At 38.8% G+C, this 15,421-nt stretch overlaps 1 protein-coding gene across 7 annotated transcripts in view; it reads right to left on the reverse strand.

Annotated features, from left to right (window-relative positions):
• Positions 1-15,023, reverse strand: part of LOC118233205 (ankyrin repeat and IBR domain-containing protein 1-like) — a 252,676-nt gene extending 237,653 nt beyond the window's left edge. For 5 of the 7 annotated variants that reach the window (XM_035428620.1, XM_035428621.1, XM_035428617.1 and 2 more), the window contains exons 1-2: positions 14,828-15,023; positions 4,374-4,656 (exon numbers count right to left, since the gene is read on the reverse strand). In XM_035428620.1, coding sequence (XP_035284511.1) covers positions 4,374-4,561 — 188 coding nt within the window. In that variant the 5' untranslated portion in view covers positions 4,562-4,656; positions 14,828-15,023. Of the gene's footprint in view, positions 1-4,373; positions 4,657-13,958; positions 14,797-14,827 lie in introns of those variants that run through there. The other 2 variants (XM_035428618.1, XM_035428619.1) reach the window with 2 other exon arrangements.
• Between the last annotated feature and the right edge of the window lie 398 nt (positions 15,024-15,421).

The following is a 15,421-nucleotide window of genomic DNA, read 5'->3' on the forward strand; positions in this document are numbered from 1 at the left end:
ACTACAATGCGCTCGCTATAACGCATTAGCTATTGACACAGCCTCATTATTTCTTATTATATATTCTCAGTAAGTTAAATGAATTATATTTTCTTATTTTATTTCTAATACATGATCTCAAAGAGTAAGACATTATCTAGCGGAGCTAATGAGTGAATCAAGTGTAACGTTAGATGAAATTAAATTGACTGGATGAAAAAACTACAATGCGCTTTCGTGCAGGTTACCCGCGCTAACTGTTGGTTGATTCACTTCTCCAACAGCAATCCTTCTCTCATGTTATCACGACAAAGCTAGATAACATGGCTTAAAATGATCCACGTTAGAAGTGTTTTATCAGCGTTTTTACTGTCTGCTTAGCTTGCTACGATGACGTGTGACTAGATGACACACTCGTTTGCAATAACGCGTTGGCTATTGACACAGCATCATATAGTAACTAATATCATCTCAGATAAAAAAACAAATGTGTGATGCATTCAATCACCATTTTATTTTGGCTGGTTATTTATGTGAGAATACAGCGATGTCCTCTGGAAATGTAGATCTTATGCTGCTTATGTGCTCACTGTCACTTCATAAAGTCTTGCTAGCCAGCTAGCTTGCTAAAGTGGACCAAATATGTTAGCTAGCTCGCTCGCTTGATAATGAGGATTGATAAACATAGTGGTCGTATAAACGCATTTAATTAAAAACTTTCACTAAATATACATACCTTTATTGTGGCAATCGAATCTGTGCAGAGAAGTCTTGCAGTGGAGAATATTGGATGAGGCACAAGTGACAAACGTCTTATTACAGATGTAGCGCGTCAGCTGCTGCAGTTCACACTTGTATTAGAGCTCCCTCTACTGGATAATTCTAGTAAATAGCAATTACAACGTTCGAACAGACAAGTACAGATAAATAATCAATGTTTTTTTGGTTTATTATACTTATTTAAAAATCGGGACACATCGGCTGCATAACTGCCAATCCCGATGTCGTCAAAAAAGTCAAATAATGGTCGATATATCGGTCGGGCTCTAATTTATATAGCACTTTTTCGAACACTCAAAGTGATTTACAGTGATGAGTGGGAAGTCACCTCACCCATCACCTATGTGTAGCACCCACCTGGGTGATGCTTCATTTATATTCCCAAACAGATGCACTAAAAGAAGCGTTAACTTGTCGGTGGATATGTCACTTCTTCTGATTAGCATGTTATTTTGTCCACATACAGTAACCTATCAATAAAATGTATTATTTACATTTACCCTGAATGCTCAATGAATCATCCTGCCTACACAATCAAACTTACAGTGGATACACCAAGAAGCTTCCACCATTTGTCAAGGTGTAATGAGGTTAATTTTAAATCAGTTTTGAAAATTGTGTTCACAAATACGATTTTTTATTATTTCACATTGTAAAACTATACTATTGCAGTTATTTGGCTAAATGTTATCTGACCCACAAACATACAGAACATTAATGGGGCAAACATATGTCTGGATAGATTTGTAAGATTCTATATTTATTTAATAGGCCTAAATATTTGTATTCCCTGTTTTAAGTATGTACAGCACAGGTGCCCAATACATCGATCGCAATCGTACAGTTGATTGCAGAGCCATACTGTTAGATTTCGTCTCATTTAAAAAAATACATAACTTAAAATTCTAATTCTTCCCATTTTCATCCCTCTTCTATACGGCTTCTTCCTGACAGACAGGTACACTAGATTGATGCGAAATGTGGCCAATCTGCTGCTGTTGAGAACTTTGCTACATTAAGCATGCCCATTCATGATATAGATAAGAGCAGAAAATTCACCTTGGGCAATTTCTGTCAGTGCAGGGCATTCAAAGCTCCTGAAACAGTGGCTAAACAACAGAAGGCATAATTGCAATGAAAACGCGTGTTTCAAAATATATTTGCTTTATTATGCGTATTTTAGATGAAGAAATGTCCTATTTTAATTATTTTTATTTTTTAATTTTTTTTACATTGGCTGCTGCATGATAAATTAACAAATGGAGCCAAGTTCAACATACAGTTGGACATACAGTACATAACCTTTATGAGAGAATAACAAGCACGAAACCGTCCAGACCCACGGCGCACCTGTACAAAGTGTCATGAGTATAACTTGGCTAACTATATAGCTAGCTAGCTAGCTATGGTATGTCCTCACCTCTGTAACGTTATTTGTTGTCCTCCGTGTGTCCATACATCTGTATCGGTGGTATGCGTTAACTAGGTTAACTAAAGTAGGCGAAACGCTAACATGTTAGGGTTAGCTAAAGTAACGTTAGGCAATAAAGCTGTGTTTAAAAATCGTTCCGTTCGAAGTAGTGATTTTGGGAGATGCACCTGTGCATGCGTTCTACCAAACGTCCCTCTCAGGGCGCCCGTGAGTGAGTGAGTGACCACAATTTGCCACGCATAGCTCATGGCGGCAGGTAGTAGGTTTTCCCCGGGAAAAAAAGATCAAGTAGGTGCGTTTCCAACGACTAATCGATCAATACATTACTCATACCCATCCCTACTTGTTCCATATGGCAATTTTTTGTTATTTTGATGTGACATATATACTTTGAATGACCACATTCTCTTCAGATTGTAAGATGGAAAAAACACAAGGCCAAGTTGAAATAATTTAGGAAACATTGGGCAGCATTTCTTTGGAATAAAGCTTGCTTAATTCGTGTGAGCAACAATAGCCAATATTGTTTGCTGTAACTTGGCCTCATTTATATATCAATACTTTCAATAGCAGGCGTAGATTTTGCAAGCTTTAATTAATGACGTAATGACAGTGATATGTATGCATGAGTAACTTGGCATTTTTTATGCTGAAAACATGTTTTTGTTGAGATATTAAATCCAGACAAATTTCTTACTTTCGCCTTCATTCTGCAAAGCATTATCAGTTGTGGTTTTTGGCATCTAGCCCAAATGCGTGCAGCTAGACAGTATGTAGATTAATCTCACCCAGGCAGCAGAGTCAATACTGCATGTTCATGCATGTTTGCACACGTTTCAACCTGAGCATTTTAGACAAGTAGACGGACTCACAGAGACCGACAGAGTAGTTTATACTAGGTGTTGGTTGCAGCAAAAAAAAATAACGGGCTTTAAATCGGCAAAAAAACCAGCAAAAGAAATCCACCAGTGATGGATTCAGCCTATTGTCAATTCCCAATGTATTAGCCCATCCGACCAACCATATTCTGTGGTAGTGCAAGCCACAAGAAACACAGAAAGAGGGATGTTGATTATTTCAAGTTGGGGGCGCGGGTGGGGGAGGGCAAGCGATTCAGCTGCTTGGTTTCGCAGGTGCCTATGCCTAAGCACTGAGGCCATTTCAAGTTACACATTTTCATCAGGATTACACTTGATTACCTTTATTCATTTCCCCAAATAAAATTAATTTAAATATTCAAACATGAATTTAAAATTAAATCACATAAATGATACACACTTTAATTTGACATGTCAAATTCAGCTAAATCCACCATGTGTTATTACAAAATAATGGCCAACTTAAATAAAATAAAATTACTAGCAAGTAAATTGTATTAAGACTGTTAAATAATGAAGATACTCCGAGATTCATGTTAAATAGTCAAACCTTGACTGGCATCACACCTGAGGGTAAATGCACAAATATTACAAAAAATGTCAAGCTGCCCCTCATCTATTAATAGGCGCGGTGCCACTGCTGAACTTAAGTACCTCTGCAAACATCAGGAAAAAAAAATCAATAAAACCTCAGTCTACGGGTACATGATACCAGTCTTAACATGGATTCCATAATGACAGTGCCACAATATGAATTTTACTATATTTTGGGTGCCGTGGAAAGGGATTTTTTTATGAGGTGTTGGTATGTTTACTTAAAACACAGCACTGGTGTAAAACCAAAGCCTGGGAACCAGACTACAGCAGACAAAACTTTGCCTCCCTCAGCCAATGTCCTTCTGCATATAGCTGTGTTTGTGTATTATATACTTATGGTCTTATGCTGAACCATTAAATAAATGTGCGCTATTTAATAAAATTGACATTGTCAAGTCAGGTATAGGCTATACCATGTGAATAGCATGGCTATCCTCTCTCTCCCCTATTTTTCTGGGGGAAACCCTGAATGTACATAAAAATAATGGAAACAATGATTAGCCTGATACATTTTCTGATACTTCACACTACCTGAATTTATGCATTTTTAACTGTTTTTCACTGCTTATTTGTAAAATACAGCTGCATCCGAGAAATACAATGCACCAAAAAAACAAAGCCATGGGCAAATAGAAGTGCACAAGTTTCATATAATTCACTGTCAAAATGGAGAAGGAATTATGAACATAAGGATGAGAAGCACTGACCTCAACAGTCGACTCATAGCATGTCTGGAGGCATAGTGCAGGGGGGTGTTGTGCTGGTACGGCTCCCCGTATGAAGTGTTGGGGTCCAGTGACTCCTTAAATTGGGGATTGCTCTCATACAGCTGGCAGGCCAGACCCTCATCTCCATTGATGAGTGCCTTCCGGAACTTGGTTGCAGTGTTCCCCATTGCTCAGTTTGTGGTGGACACGGCTGGGCTGCTGGCACACACTCCACCTCAACTCTTATCCCCTTGATGTGCAAATGGACAGCATGCTGCAGGCTCTAGGAGAGAAATGGCAGAGGAGTGAGCCCAGACGATAAAATCAAATTCTAGTATATCGGATGGATAACACTTAAATAATCCATTTAATAAGTTACATAGGAAATGTAATTCACTGTATTGTTTCAAATTAATCCCTATATCCTTGCTTTTCATTGCAAGCATTTACACAATATTTATGATGTGCCGACAATCTTTGCAAATGCATTGCTGTACTAGTATGATATAAAATCTAAATCTGTCTTGTGGATTGACAAAAAATTTTTTAAATCCTAATTAGATGAGTAACTCAATACTACTAATACTAGGGGCCTACTACATGGGGCGACATAGCTCAGGAGGTAAGACCAATTTCCTGGCAGTCGGAGGGTTGCCGGTTCAAACCCCACCCTGGGTGTGTCGAAGTGTCCTTGAGCAAGACACCTAACCCCTAACTGCTCTGGCGAATGAGAGGCATCAACTGTAAAGCGCTTTGGATAAAAGCGCTATATAAATGCAGTCCATTTACCATTTAATAGTGGAGGAATATACTTTTTACCATGATTAGCAAACATGTAGCTTATAAACCCCCACCCCAGCAATGAAAAACAATTCTTGAAAATTGTGTTAAATTTACTACGTTACCACATTCCACACAAAATGTGCAACACCAGTACCAAAATTTCAATTTCTCTTGAGAATCCAATTCCTGCCATCAATCAACAGTGCGTAAGTTCCTGACATCATCACAGACAAAAATCTCCTATACAGCAATAACATTTTTTATTTTTTTTACAATAGCAATTTTTAACAAAATTTTGAGATTTGAAACTAGCAATCAAAGTTCCAACATTTTAGGGGCATTTTGGGACTATAGCTGCCGCTGTCAAAAGGGAATTCCACCGTAAAATGAACTTTTACTTGCAGAAGAGTAGCTGTCCTCCTGATTAAAATCAGCTCTCCACCAGCTCTCAACCTGTAGCGAGTGTACAGATATAGCCCCAAACTACAGCACATGCTACAGGTATGACTAGTCTTTCAAGACTACTATTTTCTGAAAGATGTTTTTGTAGAATAATGGTAGTGGGAGAGAATGGGGAGAGGAGATGAAGGCATTAAGCCAGGAAAAAAGAAATGTATGGCGACCATTCCCTCATGTGAGGGCTGATACGGATATACTCAACACTTACACATTTTAATAAATTATCTGACAAAAATATCACCAGAATCAGAATGATCAGGAAATGGCCACAACATGCGTGGTTTTATGCACAGCTATCTCAGAAGGTATACAGGCATTTCACAAAAAGATTGTTCAAGAGAATAAATGACCACATAATCTTGAAAGGGACATCCCTACACATAAAACCAATGGTAGGATTGCATATTTATTCCATATTTAGTAGCTGACATCAGGGTTTCCCCCAGAAAAGTTGTTAGGCCCGGCGGCAAGTATCTTTTGACGGGGGCCGGCAGCCCGGCGTGGACCGGCGGCCAAGTGTCTTTTTTGATGGGGGCCCGGCGCGGGCCAGCGACAGATTGATGGCAGCATTAAGGTAGGGCCCTATAGTTTCTGTGATAACAGAATCACGGATTCCATAGGGCCCTACATTAAGTCAGTGCTAAAAGCTGACTGGAGATTTGAAATTATAACTACGTAATTTGAATTCAACACACATTAAAAAAAATCTATTTACAACTATAACTATTTACAGCATAGCATAGTCTTACAAAGAATCTGACAACAATGTACAGACTTGGAATGCTGTGTTTTCAACAACAACAAAGGAAATTAAATTAAATTAAAATAAATAATATCAAAGTTTTTGCAGTCTACAAAAGACTTGAAAAAGTCTTGATTGGCAACTGATTCTTACAGCCTTGGAATGCTGGGCACATTTCAACAACAACAAAAGAAATTAAAATAAATAATATTAAAGTTTTTGCACTCTACAAAATTCAAGTCCTGATTGGCTACTGAATCTTACAACAAGCCTTGGAATGCTGGGCACATTTAAATAGGGATGGGAATCGCGAACCAGTTCCAAGTTGTCCTATTCATTGGAATCGTATGGCTCCGAGCTTATCGAATCCGCTTATCGAAGCCAGCATGTTTTTACTACAGCTGCGCATTGCAAAACAATGACGTAACGCCTTGGGGGAGGCACGCATGCAGGCAGCCTCTCTCAGGTGTTTGTTTTGGACGGCAGCTGTCACAACAAATTTGATCCGGGCTGCTAGCCTTGATACATTCTGTTGCGATAAAGATTCCAGGACGACTCAGTAATTTCTCTGGATTAATGGGTTATTTTCTAGCCTGAAATGCGATCGAATTACTAAATGGCTACACATGTCATGTAGCGTGCAAGTAGTTGGCTAGCTCCCTGGATATGAAGTAAATGTTTTTACCAATAAATAATAATAATAAATGTGATTTTATCCATGGAAATAGCTATACAAAAAGGCTAAATGAATGTCGTGTTTGCGATTGCCGTCGTAGATGTCAGAAGGAAATGTCACTGACAAAAAAAAAAATTTTGCTCTCTTTGCACATATGCACAACACTGCCTACTTATTGGCTACTGAATCTTACAACAATGTACAGCCTTGGAATGCTGGGCACATTTCAACAACAAGAAAATATCTATGTATCTGTGCTAGCTAAGTTAGCTAAATGACCACGTTGTCGTGCACATCAATGCCACCAAGCTAACGTTATTAATAAACAAGTGAAGTCGTTATTTAGATGACGATTAATAAATCATGTAATGTTACAATGTATCGAACGTTACATTCATGCTACTAGTTCAACGTTACCTACACACTGCTTAAGTTAATATTAAAAGAATGTACTTACCGACGATATGAAGTAATAACACAGTTTGTAACAAGGTTAGTTAGCCTACTAAAGAAAGGGTGCCTTGCTAGGTACCGTTAGCGTGTGATAGCTGGAAGCATCAAGTGTTGAACGTCACTCTATGCACAATGAGGGTAAAGAACAGAACTGCTGTTTTCCTATAGTGCGTTCACGTTTTAACCAACAGATGTCGCTGGTGAGCTTTCCAACCAAGCCGCCCCACTGTAACTGTAATTTTAAAAACATCTTAAAAATACATTTCTTTAAAAAATTCCCCAATGCTTAGGCCCGGCGGGAGGTCAATTTAGGCCCGGCGGGCCGCCAAGCTTGCAATACACTGGCGGAAACCCTGGATATTGATAGTAGTATGACCTGGTAAAATTACACAAGAATTTAACTTGTTTATTTTGCTATTCAGTGAGCACTCCATATTTAGCATAGTTTTCATGCATCGTCTACTAATAAAGCTAGAACAAAGAGTTTGTTGTTTCCACTCATAGTTCGGTTGCAGGAGTTCTGAATGTCTGAGTTGAGCTATCTGCCAGGTAAATACTGTTTTGCTGTGGAATTCCCCTGTAAGACCCTGTAATTTTTGCTAATGCGCTAACAACTGAGCCATAGGTCTAGTACTATGATGATTATGCTGTAATGATGTAGTAACCACGTGACCTGGAGTTATGGGTTGAAAATTAGATTCATATCCTTAAGAAATCATTGCAATATACACTCTACATAATATAATGAACAGTCTAATGCAGGATCTATCAATTAGGCCTAACTAGTTTTAAAAAATTGCATTCTATGTACCACCACAGTTAGTGGATAATTTTGCTGAAAGAGTGATACAAGATATGTGGTCACAAATAGGACACATGGGCATGTAGGGAATGAGGCATGCTTCATAAAAGTGTAAAATACTGGGTTTGAATGAATAAGTTATAGACAGTGCTTTGTATCTGTGAGTAACTTGGCATTTTTGTATGTTGAAAATGTGTTTTTCATGAAATGTAGGCTAAGTAGGCTATATTGCCAGTCCAAAATTGCCAATACACAGAAACACTACTCTAACCTAGGTTCACACAGCAATAAACTTGGTTGATGGGTTGCTCAAGTTTACTAGTTTATTTCATTTCCTGTCTTTTGAGGCAAATGCAAACATTTCACTTAAAACTTAGTTAATTAATATTACATAACTGGTTATATTCACTGTAATAACCCATGTTTTCTGCTATAAAATTGCTCATCAGTAACAGTTTTCACAATGTCCACTTGCACCAGAGCTCCTAAATTCTATTTTATACTTGCATCTTCAAAATTCTAGGAGCATAAGCAATACCTTCACAATGTGCATAGTAAGACGGTCCATGTATAGCCAGTCCCTAGCAGTCACACAGCTATACAAATGTTTTCATTCTTGTTTCCTCTTAATTCTTAGATGAATAGATTTTTGGTTGCAGTGGCGGAATATTTGCAAAAAACAATACAAATTCCGTAGCTTAATGTTATTCCTGACATAATTGTGAAGAGTAGATGACAGTTCTGTGCCAGTCTTGCCACTACATTCTCGCTACAGAACAGTATATGACATATTGACTGGCTCACTGAGGCCAAGCCCTTCATATTTATTGGCTGCCTGGGAAGCCCCAGGGGAAAACGGGCCGGGCAGAACCATGTCACCATGACACTGAAATTTAAGGTGACACCACAGGCATACATTGACACAGGACATATCAATGAATTGCCACTCACCCAATAGGTTAGTGCTCTCTTTTTATACTTGTCTAAACCACTGGCCTCAGGCGAGTACGCAACCTTAAATTCCAACCCTGATTATAATGCTGAAATTCAATTAATGCAATAATAAAAATTGTGTTTTAATGTCTTTTAACATGTCTATTGATTGTTCAAATTATTAAATTGTCCATTTAGATAAAGGAAGACAAACAATGGGCTGAGCATGGTCAAATAATTTTTGTTATGTATATGGGTATCATTGACCAATTTTCAGGATGCTAAAATAAAATTGAATGCATGCTTGCATTATGGCTCAGAGTGGCTCCACTTGCAGCAAATTACAGAAAAAGTAAAACCGTTATCCAAGCTGAAGAAGCACAACAAGATACCCAATGTTACAGACATTTCTCCAGCCTCCTCAAACTGGCCAAGTACCAGGGAAGTGCTCTCTCTCGCTCTCTCTCACTCACACATGCACACATTAATTGGCTGCTATGTTGTTTGGTATTTTGTATGCCCTGTATTAATTTAAGTCACAATAATTGTAAAACTGGATCTATAAAGTGTTTTTTTAAAAATAGGACAACTTCCATTTTCACCCAGGTAAGTTCAGTTATTGAACAAGTAATACCTGGCCTAATATCTGAAGGACAAGTGGCCAAAAATGTTTATGTCAAGCCCAGCTTGTGACAGAGTGCTCTGAGCACACCAGATCTTTTGCAGGCTGAAAATTCTTCTTAATTATGGCTAATCTCAACACCCTCTGTCTCCTTTCCTGAATGTTTTTGTACATCTGGGATCATAGAAAATTCTGTTCATATTGCAGTGATCCACTCCTGAGGCTACCTAACCACTCTCTGGTCTCTCTCGGGACACTCACTACAAGATCTGTGGCTGGGATGCTGGATAATTCCTGGTTTTGATCCACTCCTCCTTCACACAAGTGCACCTAATATTGCCCTACGCCCCATACCCACGTAACATACGTAGTACTTCATTCAGTTAACTATTAAATGGAAACTTTGAAAGAGGCTCCTCTTGTTACGGCAGTGGCTGTGTTCGGGGGAACACTCTCTTTTAGGTGTATGGGAGAAAGCAATGAAATGTTTGTGGTAGCTCTTGGTGTTATGCAGATCTTATGCACTGAGACAAGCATTGTGACAAGCATTGTAATTATTTTCTCGGTCTTTGTGGAAATTTGTTTTACACTGGCCAATGTCATGACACTGCCATGTTAGATTTGTTCATTCTATAGAGAATCACATTTCCCCATGCTTTGACCCTTGCAGCCCCAAACCAAAAAGACAAACTACTCCCATCACAGTAACACTAAAGAGTGACTTGTTAATAAAGACGGATAAACACGAACAGTAATGACCAAATGCAGAATATTTAGACATAAATTGAGAGCAAAACTTATCCAGTGGTTCATATCAATATTTACATTTATTGTGGCCATGGATAAAAAATACATTAATGAACAATGTCACAAATATTTTGGGAATTTAAGTGAGGTCGGTTCCCAGATGCATTTAAGCATTTCTTAGACAGGCTACTGATGGCCGCAGGTCCGTGGCACAATTAAGTAGACTCAATTTCAAAACATGTACTAGCTAGTCACACTGTTTTAATATGCAAAACATATGTAAACATAGTACGTACTAATGCAGTAGCCTATGTAGTTTGCTACCAAAAGGTTTCGAACACACTCTCAGAGCCTCCCATCTCCCTACAGATCGTTTCAAAGACCAAAACTATGACATTACATCTTCGCATGTGCAACTTACACCGTTCCTAATAAACTTGCAGTATGGCACCATTTTTAAATAACTGCTACCCTGAGACTAATGACGACAAGGACTTATTTTACTAAGTCTTCCTGTTATTGAGCAGCAACAATACTTTAAATTATCTAGTCATCTAACATTAACTAGCTAGGTAATAGGACATGATATCAAGCTGTAGGATATGTATGCCATTAAAATGGCACAAACATAATGCTAGCTAGCACAAGCGTCTTTGTGACAGTTTTTGTGTGAGGCGACTGTACATTCAAGTCGAGCTGTGACTTTTTTGTGAGACAGTACACCCAGGCCTGGCGCCAGGATGAAGTGACTGAGGGGGCAGTTAAAAAATGGCGAGGGGGCAAATCTTTTTATATAGTAAAACAGTAGGTTATAATAGAAAATAATAATAAATGCGATTTTATCCACGGAAATGGCTATACAAAAAAGCAAAATAAATGTTGTGGTCGCAATCGCCGTTGTAGACGTCAGAAGGAAATGCCACTAACAAAAATGTAGCCTATAAAGTTCGCTCTCTTTGCAGTGGTTTGGGCTGGAAATGAGCTGTAAGAGCGGAATAAGCCCCCGAAGGGAAGCACAACACTGCCTACTGGTCGTAGATGAGAGCGCTGTGAGGTTGCTTTCCATAGAGGATTTCAGCTATACTCTGTAAATGTAGCCTATTTAGATCAAACCTACCATGCATAAAAACATAAAAACGCTTGTCAATCACCCACTTCTATTTCATAATGCCATCATAGCGCGCAGTGTTTAATACCATAAAGCCACCCCTTACCAAAAAATGTAATTAAAAACTATAGGCTACATGTTAACGTTAAATATAGACCCACTAGTCTGAGTTTGACAGCTTTGGGACTAAACTGGGTCTCGTTTTAGTTAATAACACTAAAAGTAACTTAAACATCCACTGAGCACTGGTGACTTACTACTATTTTAGTATTTTAGTATTGGGCTGCGTTTCCAAGTTTCGATGTATCTTAACATTCTACGAAAGTTTCTAAAGTATACTGGAGCTCGCTATTTTGCGAGTGTTTCCCAGACTATACCTTAGCAGTTGCCTTAAAGGACAGTTTCAAAGGTACGTCGTAAATTGGGGCTGGCATTCACTGTGGTGCTGAAAAATGTATCAATCGATGCCACGCAAATCGATTGTCTCACTTGCAAAGGCTTATGAATAACGTTTTAATATAACAAGTGTTGTCATAATCATTTTACATCAATCTAATATTGCAGAAGAGGAAGCTATGCCTACTAAAGATCATCTGCTAATCTATTTAAGAGTCAAGACGACACCTTGTGATAGTTTCAATAAATACATAAACAGTAGGCTACAAAAGATAAAATAAAGAGCATCAATCGAGCCGTATAAGCCATAGTCAGGGACTTCTTGGAAGCCCAGGAAAAAGGATATCATACATATGGGTGAATTATTTTGTTCTCATTGAAACAAAGGTCTAAATTTTAATTTGTTTTTGTCACACAATATATAGGCAACTGTAGCAGCATATCCACTGATTCCCGCTGACTTTTCTCTGCAGTGCAAAAATTATCGTAGATGAAAGGCAAAAGCGCGTCTGTGGAAATTGATCATGATTAATTCTATACCGTTATACCTTATGAATAGGCCTACCTGTTAAAGTTATATGTTCATCCACCTTGATTTGCTGTTGGATAGTCTTAAGTTTAACCAATAATATAATTATTGGGTTGTTTACTGATAAGCGTAAAACAACATGGTAAGAAATAAATGTTCTGTAATGTTGATATTTACCCACTGCTATTTTGTTTTATATAGGAGGTGTGAGCTAAAGGAAAGGGATATAGATCATTTGTCCAGTTTGTTCATTATGAACCTGTATGTGTGTTTGTGGCTAGGCCAATCAACGTGCTTCAGTTCCGTCTAGTTCGGTCATGCAAGTATACTCACTCAGTGTTGGCTTTGCTCACACGGTTTTATATTCTTAATAAACCGGGGGTTTGTTCCAAGTTAGCGTGATCATTGACTCATACACAAACAAACTAATTTTTACAGGGTATGCAGTCAGAAAAGCCATATCCTCAGTAAGCTCCACTACGTAAAAATTATATAAGCTTTTTCTTCCCCCCACAAATTGGATTAGTATTATGGATAGGCCCTATACTTCATTACCATCATGATGGGAATAGACAGGTGAAGCGACAACATTCTCATGATGTGCTATGCACAGAAACGTTGTTTGGATAATTAATTTTCATAAAGTTAAGATAACTATATATGTCATTTGTGCATGCAGATGTAGGCTACTAGATGCGCACTGTAGTACAACTGTCGATTTGAAAAGCAAAACGTTTGCCTAATAAGGCTCAAACTGTGACAGGATGAGCGGAGCGTATTGCTAAGGGACAGCTACGAGTGCCTCAGACCTTTCAGAAGGTATAACTTAGCTAAGGAGGCGCTGGGAAACAGCTCGGCAACTAAAGGAAGACCTTAAGGTATACCTTACGACGCACGTAGCGATACGGAGGCTCTGGGAAACGCAGCGGTTGCCGATCTTCAGTCTTTGGCTGGGCTCTACGTCAGCTTTTAAGTAAATTAAGTCACCCAGTGCCTTAACATAAACGGGTCAAATTTTGTTGCTGTGTAGTACTAATACGACTCTGACCCCTTGAGGCTGTTCATAACTTCGCCATCAACGGAGATACGATCAAACATTTTGTTTTCCGTTTTGACAGCTGGTTTTAACAGCTGGTTGTTGGAAACCGGAAGTTTCGCCCATATTCGCGCGAGTAATCGTGGGGGTTCGAAATATCGTATCGTAAATACAACTGCCCCCTCGTGGCGCCGGGCTTGAGTACACCGCACAGGAATATATTACAGCTCAAGAAATGTCAGTTGGTCCTGAAACCCTTAGCCCTCTACCATGCTTATGGGGAGCATGTTATTAGTTACCATTTCAGCAATTAAATCTGCAGTGGTTTCAGCTGGACAGCGGTCACAATGATGAGGTCTAGCAACAAAGTTGAGTGCTTGATTGCTGTGATCCATTGACCTTGGATATTTCGTTCTTAGGTGGATTAACATCATAGATGTCGACATGAAAGACGCCTCCGGCATTGCTTGTGTCGAAAGTGCTGCGTCGGTAACAGCGATAGATTCGCTTTGCAGTCACATCCGTCCAGGTTGTAAACAAGTCAGAGCGTACTCAATGTAAAACGGAATTGTACGACAATGTTACGTAGTTGACTATTCTGACTACCCAATGCTAAATACTACAACTAGTTCAAAAAAACACAGCTGGTGTTCGAACTGCAGTTTTAAAACGGTCGATGGACTGAAAGGGACTTAATGTTTGTTCAGATTAGTCACTTACGCATCCAAAACAGTTGGTATATAACTAGCAAGCAAACATCACATGCTCTTGTCAGTTAGCTAAATTACGAGTTTAAGTCGTTGCGACAGACGTAGTATACTCGAAGCTAATTTCTTAGCTGTACGGCCAACACACCCTTCCAGTGTTTTGCTTGAAAACACGCTAGCCAGATAGCTAATTAGGAAACAACTGTAATAGCTAACTGGCTAACTATCTACAGTTATCGTACATTTAATTTCTTACAACAGGATCGAGTGAGTCGTGAACTCCGAATCAATACGAGCCTAAACAACAAGTCACATCTATAACAATTCATATTTCCAAACTTCGACTTATCCGGCTTAATGACGGTCAGGTTCTGATCTAACAATTCTGGCTAACGTTAAAGCTATCTGGTTACAGTATACACTGTGCTTCTAGCGAACTAAATTGGTTGCCTGCTACTTACACAATAGGTTTCCTCCTAGATATATTGCGATTTTCACGACACGGACCTTTCCCTTGACCTTTATTAATTCCACATCGCTTGTTTTCTGTTTCCGCTCGTAAATATATTAATCAATGACTGTTTTCCACAGTTTTCTGTGCTGTGTTTGCGAAAACAATGGAGAAATTCCACAGTTTCAGTGGGAAGCGACAATAAAGAAAATACTTCCGGTGACCAGCAGAAGTGTAAATTTCAAAATAAAGGTTTTCAAATTTGCGCTTAGAATTCGTGAACTCCGAATTACAAGTTTCCATTTGCGTTCCGAGATATTGAGCTTCAAAATGTTATCTTCTCTGTTGGACAAACTATTGCATAGTATAATCGACTTCTATAGCTGAATAAGACCATCACCCTAGAGTAACCATGTCAAACACAGTCCTGGAGAACCACAGTGTCTGCTGATTTTTGGGGTTTTCTTGGTACCAGTGGTTCATTTGAGTCATTGATTGGCTAAGGAATCCACACACCTCAAGGCCTTAATTGGCAGCCCTTGAAAGAAAACCACAAAAAACTTTCAGATACTGCAGCCCACTATGAATTTAGTTTCGCAGAACT

Source organism: Anguilla anguilla, chromosome 8, assembly GCF_013347855.1.
Source record: "Anguilla anguilla isolate fAngAng1 chromosome 8, fAngAng1.pri, whole genome shotgun sequence".
In the NCBI taxonomy this organism is placed as follows: Eukaryota; Metazoa; Chordata; class Actinopteri; order Anguilliformes; family Anguillidae; genus Anguilla; species Anguilla anguilla.